The 22,646-nt window shown below is 42.4% G+C and overlaps 1 protein-coding gene across 1 annotated transcript in view; it reads left to right on the forward strand.

Moving 5' to 3' along the window:
• The window catches only part of Tshr (thyroid stimulating hormone receptor), a 133,689-nt gene that overhangs the window by 78,167 nt on the left and 32,876 nt on the right, over positions 1–22,646 (forward strand). Inside the window, exons 2-7 of the mRNA NM_012888.2 lie at positions 3,684–3,755; positions 7,264–7,338; positions 12,633–12,707; positions 15,132–15,206; positions 17,663–17,740; positions 22,040–22,108. Coding sequence (NP_037020.2) covers positions 3,684–3,755; positions 7,264–7,338; positions 12,633–12,707; positions 15,132–15,206; positions 17,663–17,740; positions 22,040–22,108 — 444 coding nt within the window. The remainder of the gene's footprint in view (positions 1–3,683; positions 3,756–7,263; positions 7,339–12,632; positions 12,708–15,131; positions 15,207–17,662; positions 17,741–22,039; positions 22,109–22,646) is intronic.

Raw genomic sequence — 22,646 nt, forward strand, 5'->3', positions numbered from 1 at the left:
AGTGTTTCCAAGAAGGCAGGGAAGATAAACTGAACATAGACAAGAGATTTAAAAGCTCTTGATATACATTTTGAGCCTCTGGGTACAACATATTTGTAGTTCTGGTCACTTCAAATATTTGGGACCAGAGGGCTGTGACCAAAGTTCAAACTCCAAGTGGATCAAAAGTCTTGCCTCTGGAAGTTCCAATAAGTCAGGCTTGGCCAGCTGTCCCCAGCATAGCAAATAGTCAAAAATAGTAATGGAAAAAAAGATTTAGTCAATGTGGCTACATTAGAGAAGGGAACCTGTAAAGGGGTTCAGCAACCCCAAACCCATCTTTGAGGCACCAACATGAGCCTCATGAAAACATTGGTTCTGCAAGATGGGGTGAAGAACTCCTTATCCTTAGAGGGGCTCAGTGTGGTTCCCTGAAGGTGGTTAGTCCTACTCAGGGGTGAGCCTCACTGTGGTGGATAACTACCCTACTTTAGGAGGGTGATTTGTCTTGTGAAGACAACAGTGACTCTGATTATTTTCAACCCTTGTCCTGAAATAGGACGTCATGTGAGGAGGGCAGAACAAACTTCCCTCAACCTGGAGCTGGGAGATGGAAGGATTAATCCATTACTGTGGCCACTGTCCTGGGTAAGGCTCACAAGGAACTAGGTGATAAGTCAGTGTCCCCTATGACCCAGTCTTAGGGCACTCACTTTATAGTCATAAGTGAAAGATTGTATATGGTGTGTTCAGTAAGTTCATGGGCTTGGCTTTCTGTTATGTGTTCCCTGTGTACTTCCACATATGAAAAGGGGTAATTTTTTTTTTTGCTTGTGTGAATAACTTAGCAGCCTGTGCCTCATGATTCATTCTGGAGGTCACTGTTTATCTGCACAATCGGGAGGCACAGTCACCTTACCTCTGCATTTGCAAAGTGGAGGCAGGGCAAGAGCAACTGTCCCACAGTACGGAGGACTTAGGGCAGGACAGTAACTTAGAACAGGGCACAGCTTTTTCTCTGGTCTTGTCTCATTAAAAGAAAAACCATAATCTGAGATCTTCATGGAGATTGTAGCTTCATGGTTTTAAGAGATACAGACGCCTGCCTAAGCATCAGGAGGTACTCAATCCTCTCAGTGTTTGTTGGAGTTCGTCAGACCAAGCATATTTTTCAAGTTAGAAAAGAGAGCAGAGGGTATGCAAACATGGGATGACCGTTTACACTAAGAGTAAAGGTAAATGAATCTGAACCTGGATTTCAGATGCCCTTTTGCATTTTGTCTACACCTCGCTATGAATAAACACAGCAAAAAACCTGTCAGTTAGACTGCGATTGAAATCCAGTGCATGTGATCGTTTCTCATTCTGACACTTCACTTGCTATCGAAGTCAGTCTGTGTTATGATCATCACTACATTAAATTCAACCAACGAGTAGGCTAATGATTTTCATCTTATGCTAAGATGGCTGGCACCCCTCTCTTCATTCTCCTAGAAGAGTTATTGGACATGCTTTATGGTTACTAAGACAGCTGCTCTTAAATCTATAACGTGTGCTGGTGTGTGGATACATGATGGGTGTTCGTAAAGCAGTGATTCAGACAGAAACAGATAGAGGAGGACAGATAGACACACAGAGGAAGCATAACATGTTCAGATTCAAGGTTCATATAAGGTTTTTGTGTTTGAGAAAAGAAAGACTTTAAGAAACAGGAATTATGGGTCTGGAGAGATGGATCATCTGTTAAGAGCACTGGCTGCTCTTGCAAAGGACCCAGGTTCAGTTCCCAACACCCACATGGCAGCTTACAACCATCTGTGACTCCAGTTCCAGGGGATCTAATACACTCTCAGGCTTCAACAGGCTCCTGCATACACATGGTGCACACAAACTCACAGTCACAGACATATAATATTCTCTTTCCCTCCCTCCCTCCCTCCCTCCCTCCCTCCAGGAAAGCGTATAAACACTATTTGAGTCTTAATTGAAAAATATATTAAATTTTATTCATATGCTATTTCTGCTCCTCATCTGCTAGAAGCCACTTCAATCTTATTCTAACTTCCTATTTAATTTGACACATACTATTTACTTTTTTGAAAATCTAATTTTGTACTATTACTATTTTGAGGCAGATCTCTATGTACCCCAGGCTAGACTGAAACTCAGACTTGTCCTACCCCCAACTCCCTGAGTATCAGAATTATAAGCGCACACCACCAACCCTGACTTGTTTCTCTCCTTTGAATAAGGCCAAGTGCCCTAATTTATAGTCAGTGAAAGACGCACTTGAGGTCCATATCACCCGCACGCAATGTGCAGTGTTATAAAAAGTGTACTCTGAGACAAATGTTTCCCCAGGACAAGTCTGTAAGACCACCTCTGGATTCAGGAAACTCGAGCTCTTTTCAGAATACCCAACAGGTGCACTTATTATCCCTCGTTTTCCTTCTGCGGGGCCTCGTTTTCACACACAGATTTTAGTAGAACGAGTTGTTCTCTTAGCATGTGAACTCCAGAATCCTGGATCCACATCAATAAGCTTTTAATCAGCCCAGTTAAGGGGCTGTAACTTCAAGTGAAGACGACTTATGAGATCTGAATTTCTTTTCTTTTTTTTTTAATTTGATAATAAAATCCACATTATTGTAAGGAACACACAAATAAAGACACCACACAGCTAAATTGAGGCAGCCACTCAAACAGTGAATCTCCTAGTATTAATATTAGGCGATTGGACAGCATTGGACTTCATGGTCCAATACTCAGAGGTTGTAAAGGGGTTAAAAATCTACCTCTTTCACTTACCTGCCCTCTATTTGACAAAAATCTTTAGTCCTTTCACAAACTTGGCCTGCCGGTGTTTTGACTAAGTATGTTACAGATAATTTTCAAGTCCTGCCATATAAACAGTTCAGTGAAAGCCTAGATAGAAAAAGGGAGGAAGAAGAGAAGGAAGAAGAGGAGGAGGAGGAGGAGGAGGTGAAGAAAACAGAGAAGAAATGAAGATTGTAGGGAAATAACCTAGCAATATATATGAATCCTGTTTGTAGATAAGGTAGTAGGTAACTGATCCGTTATTTCCAGTATTCAAGGGGCAAACCCAGATGCAGAGGAAGATGAGTAAGGGGACACAGATTTGCCCTTTTGCAAAATGGGTTGGGACCCTGGGGCATAGCTTTTCTATGCAGGATTCTGCTCAAGTTATCACTATACAAAGGGGAAGTCAAAAATTGGAAGGCCTAGATGAATCATAATCAGAATGGAATACTGGAAGACGCTTTCTTATCTATGAGGAGTTCCAGAAAGGAAAGTAGGGGATGCGATACCTTCAGATTTCAGGTCCAACCTAGATGGCTTACAGTTCTGAGAAAGCAGTCCATCAGTTACCACCGTCCTGCAGTGGACCTGGTCTTCTCATGGACATACTCTAAGGACACAGTATGTGCCTTTTCAGTGAACAAATGACGTATGATGTTGAACAAAGGATATCACTCCACTGCCAATCCAGAGATGAGAGATGAGGATTCTACATCTGAATCCCATTCCCAGTTCTTATGTCGGGGGAGGAGAAATCACGATGGCATCATTGATTGATTGTGTTGTGAAAGGTCACTATGCTTCCGATAAGGTATTCTTTGAAATTAAGGTAATTTTAAAAGACCAATGATGAGAACTCAACCGTGTGACTGTCATTTCCCTAGGAAGCTCATCGAGACTCACCTGAAGACCATTCCCAGTCTTGCCTTTTCGAGCCTGCCCAATATTTCCAGGATGTAAGTAATTATATCACCATACCACTTTGCAGTTGTAACACACTTCTGTCTCAGTGCGTTCCTCCAAGAAAAGCCATTGGTACTGTCCTCGCCTAAGCCAATGACATCTGCATTTTTAAGTATTTGAAATTTTTATTTATATAGTACTTACCTGATCTTTTAGGACCCTTTAAATCTAACGCAAATTTAAATTTGTGTGGTCGTGTCAAGCTCACTGTTTTGGGGTGTTTTAGCATATCATAGGATGTGCTGACAGTCCCCAGACAGTTATGTGTCTCTTCTTTACCCAGCCATCCTAGATTTCCTGTGGATTCACTTTCACCAGTCATTCAGTGCAAACACTGACATTTTGTCTCAAATGAAGCCAAATCATTTCAGATTTCCCTCTCTTCAAAACAAGTTAAAAATAGTTCTAAGTCTTAAAATGGAAACGCAGACAGATGAAAAGAGACACTTGCCCATTAGGCTAGCTACCATTGCCCATGAGTGAATTCATACCCATTAGTGGTTAACTGAGTCATCAATGAGGCGTTGGTGTCCCATTAAGGAAAAGATACCCTCCTTGGAATCATTTCACCAAGAGCATGTCCAGATTTCAATTCTCTTCTTCATGTTCCCTGCGGCTTCCAGACTCTGTGAATCTGTGACTGCTTGGGGGCTATCTTGTGAGTCTGCCTACCTGTCTGTCTGTTTGTCTGTCTGTCTCTGTGTCTCTCTGTTCTCTCTCTGTGTTCTCTCTCTCTCTCTCTCTCTCTCTCTCTCTCTCTCTCTCCTTCCACCTATATTCTGTTATGTGGCATGTGTGTCTCTCTCCTCCCCAAAAGTGCTTTGCTCTGCGTTTATTGAGAAGCATAGAAACCATCGCACGGGGAAGACATGGGATACTTTACAGAACTCTTTATCAGAGTTTTGCAAGGATCGAATCACCAACCAGCTAATCCCAGCTGACCCAGGCAACAAACAGCTCTGTGAAAACCATTGCTTGTCCACCACTGCATGCTTTTTAACTTTTATAGTAAGTTTTAGGAAGTTGCTTTCAACCCCTGTGTTTGATGCTTTCAGCAAATGACACACATGTTATTTCTGGGCTGAGGCATGAAAGAGAACATAATTTAAGTTATAACAAGCCCTGGGGCTAGTGAAACCAGAACTTCAGCTCAGTGAGGTGGGCAGAATGAACTTAGTCTCTGAGAATTCAGTAGGGAATGCAGAACAAAGGCCATGAGACAAACACAGGGAAGCAAGTTGCTGGCCTTTGGCATGACTCTTGCTCCATGTTTATCCATGACAAATTCTGTAATGTCCCCCTATGAAATGTGTTCTGAGATATGTGTTTGGATCAAAACAATTTACATATTGTTGCTTAGCCACAAAGGACAAAAGGCTGGGAAGTCTGGGAGATCAAAGGCTGTTTGTTTCACAGAGTAAATACTTCCAAATAAACATTACAGGGCACCAGAATAGTAATAAGCAACCCTGCCAAAAAGGATAGCCAGCGTCTAACAAGTATGGCTTCTCTCATGAAGAAAGCCACTCGGTTACATTCACCAAGGAAGCATTTGGAAAGCAGAAGTGCTTGGCACTCATAACCATGATCCTAGGATGGTTCTGGAACATGTCTGTGTCCAGGTTGTTCAAGTCTAGGTTCAGGGCTGGGAATCTCTGTTAGGGCTCCATACATCATTTATTTTCCCAGATGGCATAGACATGCCTCTCAGTAGATGAGGGTCATTGAATCCGTGTATTGCTCTCATTACTCTGATAAAACCACCTGAAACAAGATTGCTGACGTACAGATTCACAACTGCACCTGTAAAGGGGCATCTCTCCTCTCCCCTCTTTTAGTACCTAAAACTTTTTATTTGCATGGTATTTTGCTTAATAATGTCAAGACAAATCCTGACTTTTCTGGTTCATTCAAAATCAAGATAACAGGTCTTAAGAGAGAACAGGCCTGCATGGTTTAAAAGCATCAGTGGTTAAGTCTAGGCTACCAACAATGCATTGTGTAATGTTAAAGAAAGAAATAAAAGCACAACCCTTGGGAGCCATGTCAGAGTCCAGATCCAAAGGGTCTACTTTGTTTCCCTATGTTTTTTGTCCTCTGTTGATGAGTCTTAATCTGTGTCTCTCTGAGCAATGTCTGCACTATCTGTGTCTCTCTGAGCAATGTCTGCACTATCTGGTGAATCTGTCTCTGTCTCTGTCCTCTGTCCCCTGTCCTTGTCCCATGTCCCCCCTGTCCCTGCCCCTATTCCTATCCCCGTCCCCACCCCATCACCCTGTTCCCCCATCCCTCCCCTGTCCTCTCTCTCTCTCTCTCTCTCTCTCTCTCTCTCTCTCTCTCTCAATCTCTCTCTCTCCTTTCCCTCCTCTCTCCCTTTTCTATGTGTGTGTATGTTTGTCAGTTGTGTGTCTATTCCTCACAAAAGGCTTCACTCTGTCTTTTTTGAAAGTTCAGAAAGTATCACATGAGAAAGTATTGGGAACTTTTTACGCATATTGGGATTCAAAATTCAAAAAATATATGTGTGGTGTGTGTGTGTGTGTGTGTGTGTGTGTGTGTGTGTGTGTGTGTGTGTGTGGTCTATTACTTGAAAAGGCCCCAATAAAGAAGCTATTCCAAAAATAGTATGTTGTAAAGTCGTGAATGTTGGCACACATAGAAATTTCAGAACTCTTGAAATGGAAATACTTGGATATTTGGAGATAGTGGACCAGTCGGCCTAGTCTACTTAGGTGTCCCAGGCTAGTGACAGGCCTTGTCTGTAAAATCAATGTGCATGGCATCTGAGTTAGGACAGTCAAAGTTTCCTCTAGCCTACACATGCACAGGTTCACCTGCACACATGAATACATACATACATGTACATAAAAAGTAGGATGCTTTCATCACTGATATTTACATGACAGTGCTAACTGTAGCACTTTGCACACTCCTGAAATTATGAAGCCAATCTAGGTGTCCATCAACAGGAATGGATAAGAAAATATGGTTTATAGACACAGTGGAATTTTTTTTTAGTCAAAAAGACAAATGTAGGGGTTGGGGATTTAGCTCAGTGGTAGAGCGCTTGCCTAGGAAGCGCAAGGCCCTGGGTTCGGTCCCCAGCTCCGAAAAAAAAAAAAAAAAGAACCAAAAAGACAAATGTAATGCTAAGGCAACTGAAGAGCTTCTTATTAACTGAACGAAGCCAGTCTCAGAGAGGACACACACTGCAAGTGTTCTCTCGCACGTGAGTTCTAGACTTCATAAACACATAAAGTCACATGCACACAGAGGGCGTGAGAACAGAGGTCATGCTGTTGAGGAGAACGGAGAGGACTGGTGGGAAGTGGGTGGAGCAGGAGAAGAGGGAACAGGGGAATTCTGGGGCAGGGGATGCTTAAAGCACATTACATAGTGGCGTTATCATGGCCTTGTGACCCACTATGGTGAAATAAAGGAGAACATTTGGAGTTCCTCGCTAACTTTTCCACTTTGTCTTATTTTTTTTATAATGTCCAGCTATCTATCCATAGATGCCACTCTGCAGCGACTGGAGCCACATTCTTTCTACAATTTGAGTAAAATGACTCACATGTAAGTACAAGAAAATGTACAAAATAGACCCAAATGACAGCCACCATTTAAAATAGGTTTTTACATTCTTGTGGGGTGGGGGTGTGCCACAATACGCATGTGTAGGTCAGAAGACAGCTTACAGAAGTCAGTTCTTTCTTATCACCGGGTGGGTTTGGGGACTGAACTCAGGTCAACAGACTTAGTAGCAAATGCCCTCAGAGGGTGAGCTATCGCACAAGACTCACGAAGACATTTATTAAGGACTTGTCAGGGTTCCACTCAAAGTAAAAGAACTGCTAAAGGGAGTGATTGGGAAACAGAAAGATGACCCCCATCTGGCCATACAGTCTGTACAGAAGGACATGACAGCTACAGAGGGGGTAAATGTGAAGGTATGTAAGACATTTGGACCACAAAACAAAAACAGTGGGATTTAAAGTATAGGCATCCCATGTTCTGTACAATAGCACGGCATCCTAAAGATACACAGACTGAAACTTGATTAAAACAAGCAAACAAACAAACAAGACAAAGAACAAACCCAATTCAACTGTCAATGAGAAAAGGTTGAATACTTTGTGACATTTAAACTCTTTGTGAGACATTAAGTTTTCTCTCACTGTGACAAACATGTAAGGAAAGGATAGATAATAAATCTAATATTGATTGTATGCACGATTATGACAGTGTGTTTTTAGGTTCATAAAACCATATTAAGAAGTTTAAACTGTGACTGCCCATTTTCCCCTGTCTTGTATGAGTTATAGGAAATCACCTTTCCAATGTCTTGGTAACGCCTAGGTCTGGATGCCAGTATTCAACCTTCTTTCTTTTGATGCAATAAACTATGGCAAGAATTTCTTTTGTTTTTCAGTAGGTTGGTGCAGGTTGGGAGGTTTTTAATGATCGTTCTGGTTTGCTTTGCTTTGCTTTGCTTTGCTTTGCTTTGCTTTGCTTTGCTTTGCTTTGCTTTGCTTTGCTTTGTTTTGCTTTGCTTTGCTTTGCTTTAGGATTCTGGAACCAAGTCTTATCCTGTAGTTCAAGCTAGCTCACAGCAAACCTCCTGCCTCATTTTCCTTAATGTTGAGATTACAGACATAATATGCAATGCCTTGCTCTGAGGTAGAATGAGAGGTTGAAATAGGGTCTCACTGTGGATTCAAGCTGGTCATGAATTCACTATGGAAAAAAAACAAGTCAGTAAATAGCACCCCTCCATGGATTCTGCCCTCCTTGAGTTCCTGTCCTGACTCTCTTTTGGTGATGATCAGCAACGTGAAAGTGTAAGGCGAATAAATCCTTTTTCCCCAACTTGCTTTTTGGTTCTGGTATTTTGCTGCAGCAGTAAAGCCCTAACTAAGACACACAGCATAAGGTAAAACTTGAAAGCTATCTGTTGATAGTGATACTGGAGCAACTTTGAAAACCACCAACAGGACATGATGCTCTAAGTCTATAATCTGGGATGTTTACACCTATGTAAACACCAGCAACACCTCCAACCCAACCAGGACAACATATGCAGACTCTCAAGCATTTACATACAGAATATAAAAATCTGAAAAGGTCCTGGCTTCCTTCTGCTCTACGTGGTTCCCTAACACGGTCTTTGGAAACAGCAGATCAACTTTCTGTCACTAAAACTCCATTTATATTTTTAAACCTTCATGTAGAAGAAACCTGATAGTGTGCATTCTTTCTTATATAGCTTCATTTACTCAAGTATTTTGAGACTCGGCCACATAGGTCCTTGAATCGACAGTTCATTCCTTTTTCTCTCAGAAAGAATTTCATGTAGGAACTGTAAGAGGAAGTGCCAGCATGACCTGATGGCCAGCCTACTTGGCAGACTGCAATTCTAAATAAAAAGCATGGCTTACCACACTCCCGAAGTCAAAACACTGGGTTCTCAAGTAGCATGAAGAGCTGCTAGCTGTCCTTGAAGAGTCTTAACTCTCCGTGTCTCCTTTGTGTGCGTCTTCTGCATAGAGACCCTGATGGTGTGAGTGCAGAAATGTTGCTGGATAATAGGGGTCAAGATTCTGTGAACAGATCTTCAAAAGGCCTAGTTCTAACCCCAAAGGACCACACAGAGGATCTGCACTTGACAGACGCGCTGACCACACATCCAAACAAACACAGTGATATGTGGATCTCTTCAAAGAAGATTCCTCCGGGATGCTTTCTCATTCCTTTGTGGGTGCTTTCTCATTCCTTTGTGGTATTGTGGAGCAAATACAGAATGTATTAAGAGAGTGGAAAGGTGACAGCATGGGTCATGAACTTATCAAGCAGAATGATCCCCCCATGGACAAAGCAGAACTCCGAGTTCATACGGAGACACAGGTTTGCTGGGGAATGCCAGCAAAGCAGTTAAGATCTGTGCACAGCCTATGGTCCCTCTTTCAAGCCCCCGCCCATGCTGTCTAGCTGTCAATCATGTTATCATGAAACATAATAGTAAAGCTATCTCACAAGTTCTTTACAAGGAAAAAAGAAGAATTCACTATGTACTACAGGCTGACCTTGAGCATGTGCCTCCTGTGCTGGGATTACAGCTACACACGACCATTACAACAGGGCCCTGCACCCTCATCTCTACTCAATTCACTGTTCTGGTTAACTAATGTCATACCAATCTGTTACCCAGAAGCTCATAAACAATATTGTATTCTTTATTGTTTGTGAGTGAACCATTGTGATAATTACCAACGACTGAAATAGTGATCTAATTGATCACCTACTATATGATTCCTGTCTGTTATCTATCCAATGATGCGTATGGCAAACACCTAGCAGTACTCAGGTAACATTCTATAAAAACTGCATTTGAAACTATTAATAAAGCTAGCTATTTAACTAGATCAAAATAACTGATCTTCATGCATATAAGCCCAATGCAAAACAAAAAATGCCTCTACACATAGAATTAAAATGCAAGATATAGAAAAGGAATGGAGAGGTTATGGATATATAATATTAAAAGGTTCTAGAGTCGTCAGATTACCTAAGAGTTGTCTTAGTTGCTTCTCTGTTGCTGTGATAACCATAACAACTAACCAAAAACAACTCGGGGGGAGAATAGCATTCAGGTTACAGTCCATCCATGAGGAATGTGAAGGCAGGAACCCTGAGGCAGGAACCCGAGGCAGGAACAGAAACCACACGGGAACACTATTTACTAACTCACTCACCATGAGCCCTACACAGCCCAGACCCACCTGGCTGGGCAAGGCACTCTTCCCAGCATGAGCCCTCTAGTTAAGAAAATGCCCCCAAAGATGCCCACAGGCAAACTTGATAGAGGCAATTCCCCCATTGAGATTCCTTCTTCCCAAATATGACTAGATTTGTGTCAAGTTAACAATAACTAGCCAGGACAATACTAAAACTGAATATCAGACTTTTATAAATCATGACTCAAGTTACAATCCATGGAAAAGTGACTCAGGGAGTTAACTAACAAACTAACAGTTGGGAGGGATGAAAGAATTAACTGATGACAGTTTAATAAGGCGAGAAATGAAAAGAAACAATTGCCTGGCCAAATAGTAAATTCAATCCCAAATGATCATTGCATTACACATGAAATAATTATAGTAATAGTAGTGACTCAATTCTAATTAAAACACAAAGATTTTCATACTGAACAATCTTTTTTTAAAAAAAAATCTACTTGCATTTTGCTTGCAAGAGTCCTATGTAAATGAGTCTGGAGGGGTTGAGAGTTGGTCTATGGGACTGAATGACTCAGGCAAGAACAAAGGAGAACAAGGAAAGAAATCAGAGGCTAGGGGACTGTTCAGTAACACAGGCTCTGGGCCTTCAACTCCTATCTCATTCCTCTGTGTCCCCCTCAAGGCTTCTCTCCTCTACTGCGTGCCCATATTGAAGGACGCTTGACTGAAAAGAGGCCTTGAACAAGCACTTTCTCTGTTCTTTGCCTTGTTTTAAGAGAAGAGAGGAGGGAAGAGGAGGGGAGGGGACTGGAGGCAAGGGAAGAGAAGGGAAGGGAAGGGGAAGGGGAAGAGAAGGGAAGGGAAGGGGAAGGGGAAGGAAAGGGGAAGGGAAGGTGAAGGGGAAGGGGAAGGGAAGGTGAAGGGGAAGGGAAGGGGAAGGGAAGGGGAGGGGAAAGGGAAGGGGAGGGGAAGGGGAAGGGAAGGGGAAGGGGAGGGGAAGGGGAAGGGAAGGGGAAGGGAAGGGGAAGGGAAGGGGAAGGGAAGGGGAAGGGAAGGGGAGGAGACGATCAAGTCTGGCTGAAAGGAGGAAGTTGAGATAAATCACAAATGTCCACATGCTACTGTTGTCAAAGACAGCAATGTGTGTTGTAAAACTGGGTTGTCACGAAGGCCAACTCAGTTTTAAGTTTACTCAAAGTTAATGAACCATGTGCCTATGATTTGTGGCTTTTGTGGAATGCAAATTATCCTTAAACAAAGACGATTTAAAATTACAAAGATTCGATTTTAAGCTTTCCAATTAATAGCATGGATGATTAGACACAGTGCCCTCGGTGGCCAAGCCTCAGAGGCCACCTACAGAAAGAAAGACTACAGGCCTCAGTTGGTGCTTTACTGACGTTCCACAGAAGTACAGGAAGTGCTGTGACCATCTTCTAGTCAATCTATGCCTGCCAAATACTTTTAACCTAACCAGCGCCGGCCCATGTCTAACAGTTGTCACTAGTAAACCGCATGTGACTAATGTTAACTGTGTATTTTGATCAGTGAGTGCATGAACCTAATGTTATAAACTCATGTGATATCACAACACATATACAGAAGTCTTCAGTTACTGGCATCACGAAATAAACCCAAGTGAGCCATTTAGGCTTACTCTGCCCCGTTTACCTGCAACTGAAATTAATAGAATCTTGGCCCTTTTTTTTGCTGTCATCTGTCAGGGATTCACTAACCTCACATTCCAGTGTCATTTGTCATAGCGACATCACTGGCTTCTGTTAATATACACGTCTGTCCTCTGTCCTCGGCTGCTTGCCAAACCACCGGAGGGGTTTTTCTTTCTGCCAAAAACTGAAAAGAAAGAGGGGGAGAGAAGAAAGAAAAAGAACAAACAAAACTTTGAGACCAGTTCAGAGAATGGGAGTCCATAAATTCAAATGGACTGAGACCAAGCCATGTTTGCAAGAGGGGCAATCATGTCTGGGAGGAGCTAGGGATCTGGGTTAACAACATAAAGTCCCTGCCCTACCACATAAATACATCATAGTCTTTTGGGAGCTTTTATTAATCATGATTTCTCTCTAGTGAAAATAGGAAGGGATGCTGACAGAACTCTTGTAACTCTTACAGAGAAATCCGGAACACCAGAAGCTTGACTTACATAGACCCTGATGCCTTAACAGAGCTCCCCTTGCTCAAGTTTCTGTAAGTACTGACTCCTTCTTTATTATTTTGTGTGTGTGTGTGTGTGTGTGTGTTTGCGTGTGTCTGCCTGTGTGTGTGTCTGTGCATGTGTATGTGTGTGTTTTAGACTCGTGATACTGTTGTCTATCAAGAATCTCCCTAAGATGATATTGTCCTTTGTCATCATTTGATTCGTGTATGGCACAATCAGGTCACTTCCTGTGATTTCTCATCTTTCCCCATTGGGCAAAGTACCAAATGAAGTGACCGATGTGGTTAAAGTCTATTCAAAAACATCAGCCACATAGTGCTGGGACCAGAGACTTCCAAGAGCAATGAGGAAGAAAACAGTAAAGTATGGACAAAACAAAATCCTGAGACCCAATTGGTCAATTTTGTTTGGAAATAATACATATATTTGCATTATCTATATTGTTTATATTACATTTATCTGTGTTTACATCATTTATTTCTGTTTATTGAGATAACAATATTAGAAATTTCAAAAAGCAAAACCTTGAAGCAGAAAGGACACACTTCTGCTCAGCTTTAGTAATGACTTATGAGCTGACCGTCCACTCTGTGAGAGCAGAGGACATTTTGTTTCTGTTGCATCCTAACACACAGTAGGTACTACAGACAGAAGACCTCAGATGGTTGTAGTTATCCGACCCAAGGCCCTCTGGACACCAGCTGCAAGAACCTTCTTTCCTGTACAAATGCAATTTTAAAAATTAGAAGACAAAAAAAAGTGTAATGAAGATAAAAATCGACCTTAATCTCTATGCCTAGAAATAATCTAGTCCAGCTTTTAAAATAAAATATGTCCCACATATATTCTCCGAGGCAAATGTTTAAGGATGGAGACAAGACAGGAAGTGCCGCATAGTTAGAAGGGGCAAGCAGGGGGACAGGGTACCATGATAAAGATGTGTGGGACCACAGGGCTCATTAGAGAAAACTGTAAGAGCCCAGTGTTGAAAGCGTGGGTGTTGGGGCTGGGGATTTAGCTCAGTGGTAGAGTGCTTACCTAGGAAGCGCAAGGCCCTGGGTTTGGTCCCCCAGCTCCGGGAAAAAAAAGAACCAAAAAAAAAAAAAAAAAAAGAAAGGGTGGGTGTGGGAGATGCTAAGAGTAATGGCATGCGCGATTGAAAGGTGTCTTGAGGGACAAGGCAGCCAATCCTTTTATGGACCTGCCTTCAACTCAGCAGATGGTCAATCAGGCAATTAGGGGAGACATCAAAGGAGAAGGAGACTCATTTACTGGTTTTGGGAGAGTAGCGAGGTTACAATACAAGTCTCACTAACCGTAGATTATCAGGCCTCCACCCAACTCTTTGGCCTTTTTGCCCCCACTCTTTTTCATGAAACTCTAGTCACAACTGAGTCTCGTATACACCCACAGACTGTCACTTCTGACTTATCCCATTTATTCATTTTGAGTTATCTTGCTCCTGTTGCCTCTTTAATCCAATGGCTTCCTCCAAGACTGGATTTGTTTTTGTACATGTATCAGTAAAACATGAAGGGGTTTTGTGCTGAAAGAGCTGGATAGGGTCTAAGTCTCTCCCCTTCCAAGACAGGCCTTTCAAACTTGCTCTATTCCCACTAGCTACGTTCTTGTAGCTGAGACATATATTACACGAATGAAATCCTGGAGGCATTAGGAGTATCTAAACTTTTGTGTTCATGATATAGTTTGAACATCTTTGAGTCTTGACATATCTTTCCCTTGATGGCATGAATTTTGGAAGGAGAAGCTATTGTCTTTCAAATTTTCCTTCATTTCTGGACATATTCTTTAAATGCCACTGCTGTACACTCACAGGTCACTACTGCCAACATGCCATTCTTAGCAAAATAATAATATAATATGAAACAGATATTGGGGAGATGTGGAGGGGATGGAGTCTCTACATATCCCTGGCTAATATCCCTAGTTGTCCTAGAACTCACCAGGTAGACCAGATTAACCTCAAACTCATCAAGATCCTCCTGCCTCTGCCTCCTGAGTCCTGCATTGATGGCATGGGCCATCAAAGCTGACTTAGCATTGGGTAGTCATATGTTCTTTCTCCATTGGCCTTTTACAGCCCATCCCCCAACACGCACATACAACGTTTTCTGATTAAAACAGGGAAATCTTTCTCTTTTCCTTCCTCCTGCCCCCTCCTCTTTCCCTTGTCACCTCCTCTCCTATTTCTAGGACTCTCACTGAGTTCATATAATCCACAGAGAATTCTAAGCAGCACATAGGCACCATTAGTATTGACTGGGTTAAGTTATTCTATTTGAAGGACTATCATTCCATTCTGGAGTTAGCACTTGCCACAGTCTTGCCATATTGAATGGAAGGCTTGTAACTCGTGCTTCCAGCCACGACAGTATACTTCCTAGGTGTTGATTTTCCTACCTGAAACTTTCTTTTCTTCTTTTTCAATGTAGTGGAATTTTCAATACTGGACTTAGAATATTCCCTGACTTGACCAAAATTTATTCCACGGATGTGTTCTTTATACTGTAAGTATGCTCAACATACAGTATTTGGTATGCTTTGTTTACCCATGAGAAGAATTGGGGTGCATGGGCTGGAGAGATGGCTCAGCTGTTAAAGGCTAGGCTCACAACCAAAAATATAAGAACTGGGGTGCAGTCATGGGAACTAGTAGAAGCCAGGAAAAGCAAACAGTTCCAAGAGAGAACAATGAGGAGGGTAATGTGCTGAAGGATGGGGTGAGGGATGAGTGAAGGGTGGGCACAGTTTACTGACTGACTAATTGGGGGTCACTGGTTATTCTGACAGAAACAGCTCTTGTAGGACAATGGTAATAGGAAGCTAGGTTGAAATGAGTTTGTGCTGGTTAGCTGTATGTCAGTTTGACACAAGCTAAAGTCATCTGAGAGAAGGGGGAAAATCCCTCCATAAAATCAGGTTTTATGCAGGGCTGTACGGCATTTTCTTAGTTAATGAATGATAGAGAGGGCCAGTCCATTGTGGGTGGTGCCATCCCTGGGCTGGTGGTCCTAGTTCTATACGAAAGCTGGCTGAGCAAGTCATGAGGAGCAAGCCAGTAAGCAGTACGCCTCCATGGTCTCAACTCAGCTCCTGCCTCCAGGGCCTTAATCCAACTGATTCCCTGTCCTAACTTCTTATGATGATGAACTGTGAAGTAAAAGTCAAAGCTAAATAAACCCATTCCTCCTCAAGTTTCTTTGATCATGGAGTTTCATAACAGCAATATTAATTCTAACTAACACAGGGTTCAAGAAAGAAATGGGTGAGGGGATTAGAGAGAGACAAGAAAGCCAATTCTTTTGAGTTTTTCTAACCTTATTTCTGTTGTCAAAAGACAACAGAGGGGAGGAGGCTGGAGAGATGGCTCAGATGTTAAGAGCACTTGCTACTCTTGAAGAGGACCCTGGCTCAGCTCTTGGCACTTACATAGTGGCTCACAATGGTTTCTAACTCCAGTTCCAGGGCATTGACCCTGTTCCCTTTTCTGACTTCCATAGGCACAAGGCACTAGGGAGGAAGAGATGGTTTATTTGGCTACAGTTCCAAGTTACAGGCCGTCAATTTGGGATAGTCAAGGCATTGGGTCACATCACACCCACAGCCAAGAGTCAAGAGACAATAAACACATCCTTGCTTGCTTACTACAACTCAGTAAGCTTCCTCCACTCTTAAGTGACTCAGAATTCAGCCCCTGAAATGGTGTCACCCATATTCAGGGAGGGTCTCCTCACCTCAAATAATCAGGACAATTCCTAGCCTATTTTATTTCATGTTTTACATGAAATGTTTTATTTATTTAGTGTCTTTATGTGGAGGTCAGAAGACAACACTCAGGGGTAGATACTCAGAGTTGAACTCGGGTTGTCAGGCCTGGCAGCAAATGCCTTAATTTACAGAACTGACTCAAGGTTCTACCACCTGCATTTAATTTTTAAATGGGGAAAACAATTAAAAGATTTCTGAGGGGAATGACTGAAGGGGGAGGGGATTACCGATAACAAGGATAGCTTATTTTTCATATTTTCTGATAGCTTTTCGCTCCTCCTGTTCCACTTTACCACCTTTGAAGGCGTAAAGGGAAGTTATTGGTTTCCCTTTCAACAAACGGTGAAGCAAAGGACCAGAAAATTCAAATGAGCGCGTGATCCGAGCTCCACCGAGCCGTCAAGGGCCGTGCTTTGGATCGACTCTGATGATTTTTTCCAAAAGCATCAGTCAGACCAGTTACCTCATCTCATCATACAAATGGAAAGAGAAGAATTGCAAATGCTGAGTTCACATTGCAGAGCCAGCGAAGTGTAGAATGATTAGCTGGAAGCTCTTTTTTCTTTTCCCAAGACAGGGTTTCCTGGTGTAGCCCTGGCTGTCCGGGAGCCTGCTGTATAGAGTTCCAATTGCCTCTGCCTCCCTCGCACATGAATCAAAGGCATGTGCTACCAGTACCTAGCACGCTGCAAACTCTTAATATTTTTTTTCTAGGGGGGAAAACGTGAGCATGTCTCTTCACTACAATTAAACTCAGGTTAAACATAAGCAGTCCTCTGGAAGCCCCTGGCTGGCAGTGTTTTGCACATAGAGGACATTCTAAAGATACTCCTGAAATGAAATCCAGTGATCCCTTTCCCCTGATCCTTCTATTGGCATAGAAAATTCTAGTTGTTAAGGACATAGTGTTAGACATTCAGAAGTCTCTTGGCTCCATCTGTTTTGAAATAAGGAGTAAGGCAGAGACCTCAGCTCACCCTGGAATTTGTTTGCTTGATACATGCTCCACTCTGAATGTCTATCCATCAAGAACAGCTCTCACCACCTCACGTGACCACCAGTGACCAGAATCAGGTCAAGGAAGCAGCTAAAACTGAAATGTATTGTGGCTGGTTCCTTGGAGTGCATATATGCCAGAAGAACCCATTTCAAGCATGCTTCTTCTCTCAACAGTTGTCATCGCTTTCTCTTGCAGAGAAATCACAGACAACCCTTACATGACGTCAGTCCCTGAAAACGCATTCCAGGGACTATGCAATGAAACCTTGACCCTGTGAGTATCTGAGGCTGTTGTCATGGTAAACCCTCCCCCCCCCCGATAAAAAGGTGTCTGAGTTTGGAAGGATGCTACCTTCTAGTGTATATGCTCTGTATCGGGAAGGGTTTCATAGACTTGAGTGTTGCCTCTATTTTCCACAGATCACAAACAGGACAAGATAAAAATAACTGCATGTTCTCTTATGATAGGAGTTGGTGCATTTGTTCCAGATTGGCTGTCCAAATTGCACCGTCTCCTAGCAACTGCCACTGCAAATCACAAGCAGTCAAACACATACATAAGTCACTGGGCAAGTCAGCATCAACATTACGTCCCTTTATGGAGACTGAGTGTGGATCAGATGTGGCTTGTGGGCTGTGTGGCACAGCATCCTATATCCCAAATCTACAGCACCGTCGTTCTCAACCTGTGGGTTGCAACTCCTTTGGGAGTCAAGTGACCCTTCCACAGGGGTTGCATATAAGATATTTACATTACAATTCATAACAGTAGCAAAAATTATATTATGAAGTAGCAACAAAAATAATTTTATGGTTGGGTTCACCACAAAGTGAAAAGCTGTATTAAAGGGTTACAGCATTAGGAAGGTTGAGAAGCGCTGCTCTAGAGGAAGAAGTTCCACAGAGTAAACTCGACTGTCACGGTGTCCCTGAATACAGCGTAGCATCGCTTTCTGCAAGCACACTTTCACTCTGAGATCACAAACTGTGACAGAGCCCCTGTAACTGCTTGTCCAATAGAAGCGAGTGCTTTGGCTCAGAATTCACTGCCTTCTCTTCGGATGTTCAGAAGTAGAAACTGAAGGATGGGCATGTGGCTCCGTCAGCGTAGTGCGTGTGTGGCAGGCACGAAGCCTTGGGTTCCATCCCCATTCCCCTATAAGTGGGACCTGGTAGCACAGGTCTATAATCCCAGCACGTGGGAGGTAGAGGCAGGAGGTTCTGAGGTTCAAGATCATCCTTGACTTTACAGCAACTCCCAGACCCAGTTTCGAAACACAGAAAGTCATCAAAATGGATGCTAAATCAGTGAGAGTCGTAAAATATTCTAATGGGGAAGATCTAATGGGAATATAGAAGATAAGCTCACTCTTCAAACTGGCAGAACCCTCTCCTCTCATTGTGGAATTCACAAAGTGGAATTGGGGCCACCTCTGCAGACCCCTGCTCCCTATTTTCCATAGCACTAACCCCACTCAAGCCTACTGGCTTTTGTTTTGTTTACCTATATGGTCAGTCACCTGAGTTCTCTCCCTCTGGCTACACTACAGCCTAGAGTTCTTTGCTGGATACAAATCCAGTTGACTTACTTCCCAGCCTGATTGATCCAAGCTTCTGCTCAGCTTTTCCCAAGGACCCCCTTTCCAAGCCACTACTTAGGCATCCATTTGGGTCTGTTCTCCCTGGTGGAGCAGGACAAATATGTTTTTCCCAATAAAGGTGGAGCTCTTGGGAAAATACAAGCAGTTGCAACTCAGCCACCTTCCCTTTTAGCAACAGTGGGCTCTGAGCCTGTTCAGTCCCTAACTTCAAGGCCATTCATGTCCCCTGTAAAGGTTTCCATTGCATTGAGTATCATCCTTCCCAAGTAAGTTCCTCCATTCCCAGCTTCTTTGCAGAATGTTGGCATCTCCCTTTTAATACTCTTGCCTAGGATCTCTTTCCCTTTCAAAAGAAAGTTGACCTACGCCTCCTTTGGGGAACAATGGTGGGATCCTGGCTGTAGAGGTAAAAATGGCACGAGTTTGTCAATTATCTTTCCAGGTGATTTTTTTATTATACTTTTATAAAAGGCCCTTTCTTCCTTGAATATTAATGAAGTTCAAGATGTTAACAGTTCAAGGAAAATGGCTAACAGCAGAATTCACACTTGGGTCCCCATTTCTTTTGTCTTCTGCCATTTACACCTTTCAAGACGTACTTGTCCATGAAGTTTTTAATATCTAAAATATAAATCAAACCAAGAACACCTGTCTGTCCTGTCTGTCTGTCTGTCTTCTCTCTCTCTCTCTCTCTCTCTCTCTCTCTCTCTCTGTGTGTGTGTGTGTGTTATGTATGCTCGCACACGTGTTATTTGTACTCCTTAGTGTAGGTGTATGCATGTGTGCATGCAGGTGTGTGTATGTATGTGTGGAGACTGACAGGTAGACATTATTTTTTTCTCAATTACAATCCACTTGTATTTTTGGGAACAGCGTCTTTGTCGGAACCTGAAGCACATCGATTTGGTTAGGCTGGCTACTCAGTGAACTTCAAGTGTCCACCTGTGTCCACTCCATGCCCAGGACAAGAGTTCCAGGCACATGCTACTTTGCTTGACTTTTTACGTGGGTTTCAGAGATCCAAATTCAGGTCTTCATGTTCACACGGCTGGCATTTACTCCCTGACCCATCTCTCCAGCCCATAAAGGACAAAGTTGGAGAAAATTAAAATACGTATAATTTTTTTCACATATTTGTGAGAGAGTTGCCGTTCAGGAAAAGTGAATTTATCCATTATCATTTCCCTGTCTCTGTCTGAGTCCTTGAGAAACAGATTGCAGTCCATAGCCATACTTCTTTAGAAACTAGAGCTGAACTTGGGCATTGTAAAGACAAAACAAAATATGCACAGACAACAACAAAACCAGCAGATCACCCACCCCTCAATCTCTTACAATTATCTAGAATAAACTCAAATTTTAGAATTCTCCTTCAGCATGGTCTTCTTTTAAGTATTCATCACTATTAACTATAGTGCCTCGGTCTCCCTAACAACCCGTAATGAAGTATTAGCATCATTATTTCTAGAGATTGAAAAAGCAGTGGAAGAGGATGTGAGAGTCTTGGGATCACCGAGCTATTAAGCAGCAGGACCGGGCCTGGTTGCAAACTTGGAGAGTCGTCTGCAGTTACTGGTTTATCGAGTGTATATGTCATAGATTACGTCATTACTGAAATTCTCCCATACCCGTGCCAAGGAATTCCTTAGGAGGGTGTGCCTGTGCCTCTGGTCATGGCTGTTGCCTCTTTATGCCAATGACCACCAATAACCACACACCTTAGAGTTCTAAAGTCTGGGTTCCCTTCTCCTGCAGAGGTGTGTGGTTTTTCTTTTTTTTTTTCTTCTTTTTTTCCGGAGCTGGGGACCGAACCCAGGGCCTTGCGCTTGCTAGGCAAGCGCTCTGCCACTGAGGTAAATCCCCAACCCCAAGTATGTGGTTTTTGGTAGGTGAGAAGAATTGTATTTGTGTTAAAGGATGCTGATCCCTAACAAGTTTGGACTAACAAGTTCTTGACAAGTCACTCCCCTGTCTCAGTAACTTCACTAGGAATCATGACTGGCAACATTTCAGGCTGGCCCTGGGAACCTAGGTAGAAAATGTAACTAGCTGCAGAAGCATGTCTATTGAAATGTTCAAAAACTTATCACAAAAGGGCATGACCTATCTGCCTTCTTAGATTCTTCTGTGAGGCTCACCCATTAAGCATTTGATTTATGATAAACTCTGTGGAGATGTAGAATTTTTTTTAAAGAAGGTAAAATAACATTTTAAATTTAAAAAAAACCAATAATCTGTACATTCAGATGAATGCCTTCTCAAGTGGTCATCTTCAAAAACTGTGTTGCTCCTCCAGTGTTTACATGAGCTTAGCTGTCACCTGACACACTCTTCCCTTTAATTTGCTGTCATTGGAAAGAATCCTAGGGCCTGGAGAGATGGCAGTGCTCAATGACCTTGCAGAAAACCTGAGTTTGGTTCCCAGTACCAACAGCAGGCAGCTCAAAACTGCCTGTAACTCAGTTCCAGGAGATCTAATGCCCTCTTCTGACTTCCATGGATATCTGCACTCACATGTGCACATACACACACACACACTAATAGTAATAATAATACTTAATAATAATTTTTTTAAAACCCTTTGCAAACCTTTGTTCTTCTAAGTCTGCTCTTGAGGAAAATCTGACTTACTGACACCCAAGACTGAAGAATGGAGCTTCAAACTAGGAAACATCTTATGTCCCAAACAAGGCAGACTCTACAGTTTACTTTAGGAGTACATATGAATGACATGCAAATTTGATGCACACTTTTGATACTAAAGAGATGAAACCCAACTATTAAAACAGAAAAAAGTGAAGAACACATATCCCACAGGCCACCTGCTTTATTTGCTTATTTATTCAGTTCTGGGAATTCCGTGACCCAGGACCTTTCATATGCTAGGCTGTACTTTCATATGTAGAGGCTAGTAATGTTTCTCTGAACTATATAGTCATTGGGTTTTTTTGTTTCTCTTCTCTTGATTTTAGGAAACTATACAACAATGGATTTACTTCAATCCAAGGACATGCTTTCAATGGAACAAAGCTGGATGCTGTGTAAGTTTAGGGTAACCATGGTAACTGCCACCATTTCCCCACATCTCATTCCCAGGACTATCCAGAGGGTCTGAATTCTGTTGAGATCTATTTTAAGTATCTCAAACCTTGTAAGTAATGCTAAAGGAACTTGACAAGGGCCATCTGAAAAGGATACTTAATGTTGTCCCCAGTTCTATACCCCAAAGCTCTCATTCTCAATAAAATGGAGATGTATACTGTCACAATCAGTTATCTTATAGGTGTGTGTGTGTGTGTGTGTGTGTGTGTGTGTGAGAGAGAGAGAGAGAGAGAGAGAGAGAGAGAGAGAGGGAGGGAGAAAAAGAGAGAGAGAGAGAGAGAGAGAGAGAGAATGTTCATCTGCTAGTACATGAAGTGAAAGAGTATCTTTGCACCCAAAGGTGTTTTTAAAAAAGTTATGCAATCTGTTTCAACATATGTTTTTCTTTTCTAAAGGTAAATGATATCTAAATGACCAAACCAAACAAACAAAAAGACAGACTTACATTTTATTTGTCTTATAATACTCTTTTTTTTA

Source organism: Rattus norvegicus, chromosome 6 (assembly GCF_036323735.1).
Source record: "Rattus norvegicus strain BN/NHsdMcwi chromosome 6, GRCr8, whole genome shotgun sequence".
Lineage (NCBI taxonomy): Eukaryota > Metazoa > Chordata > Mammalia > Rodentia > Muridae > Rattus > Rattus norvegicus.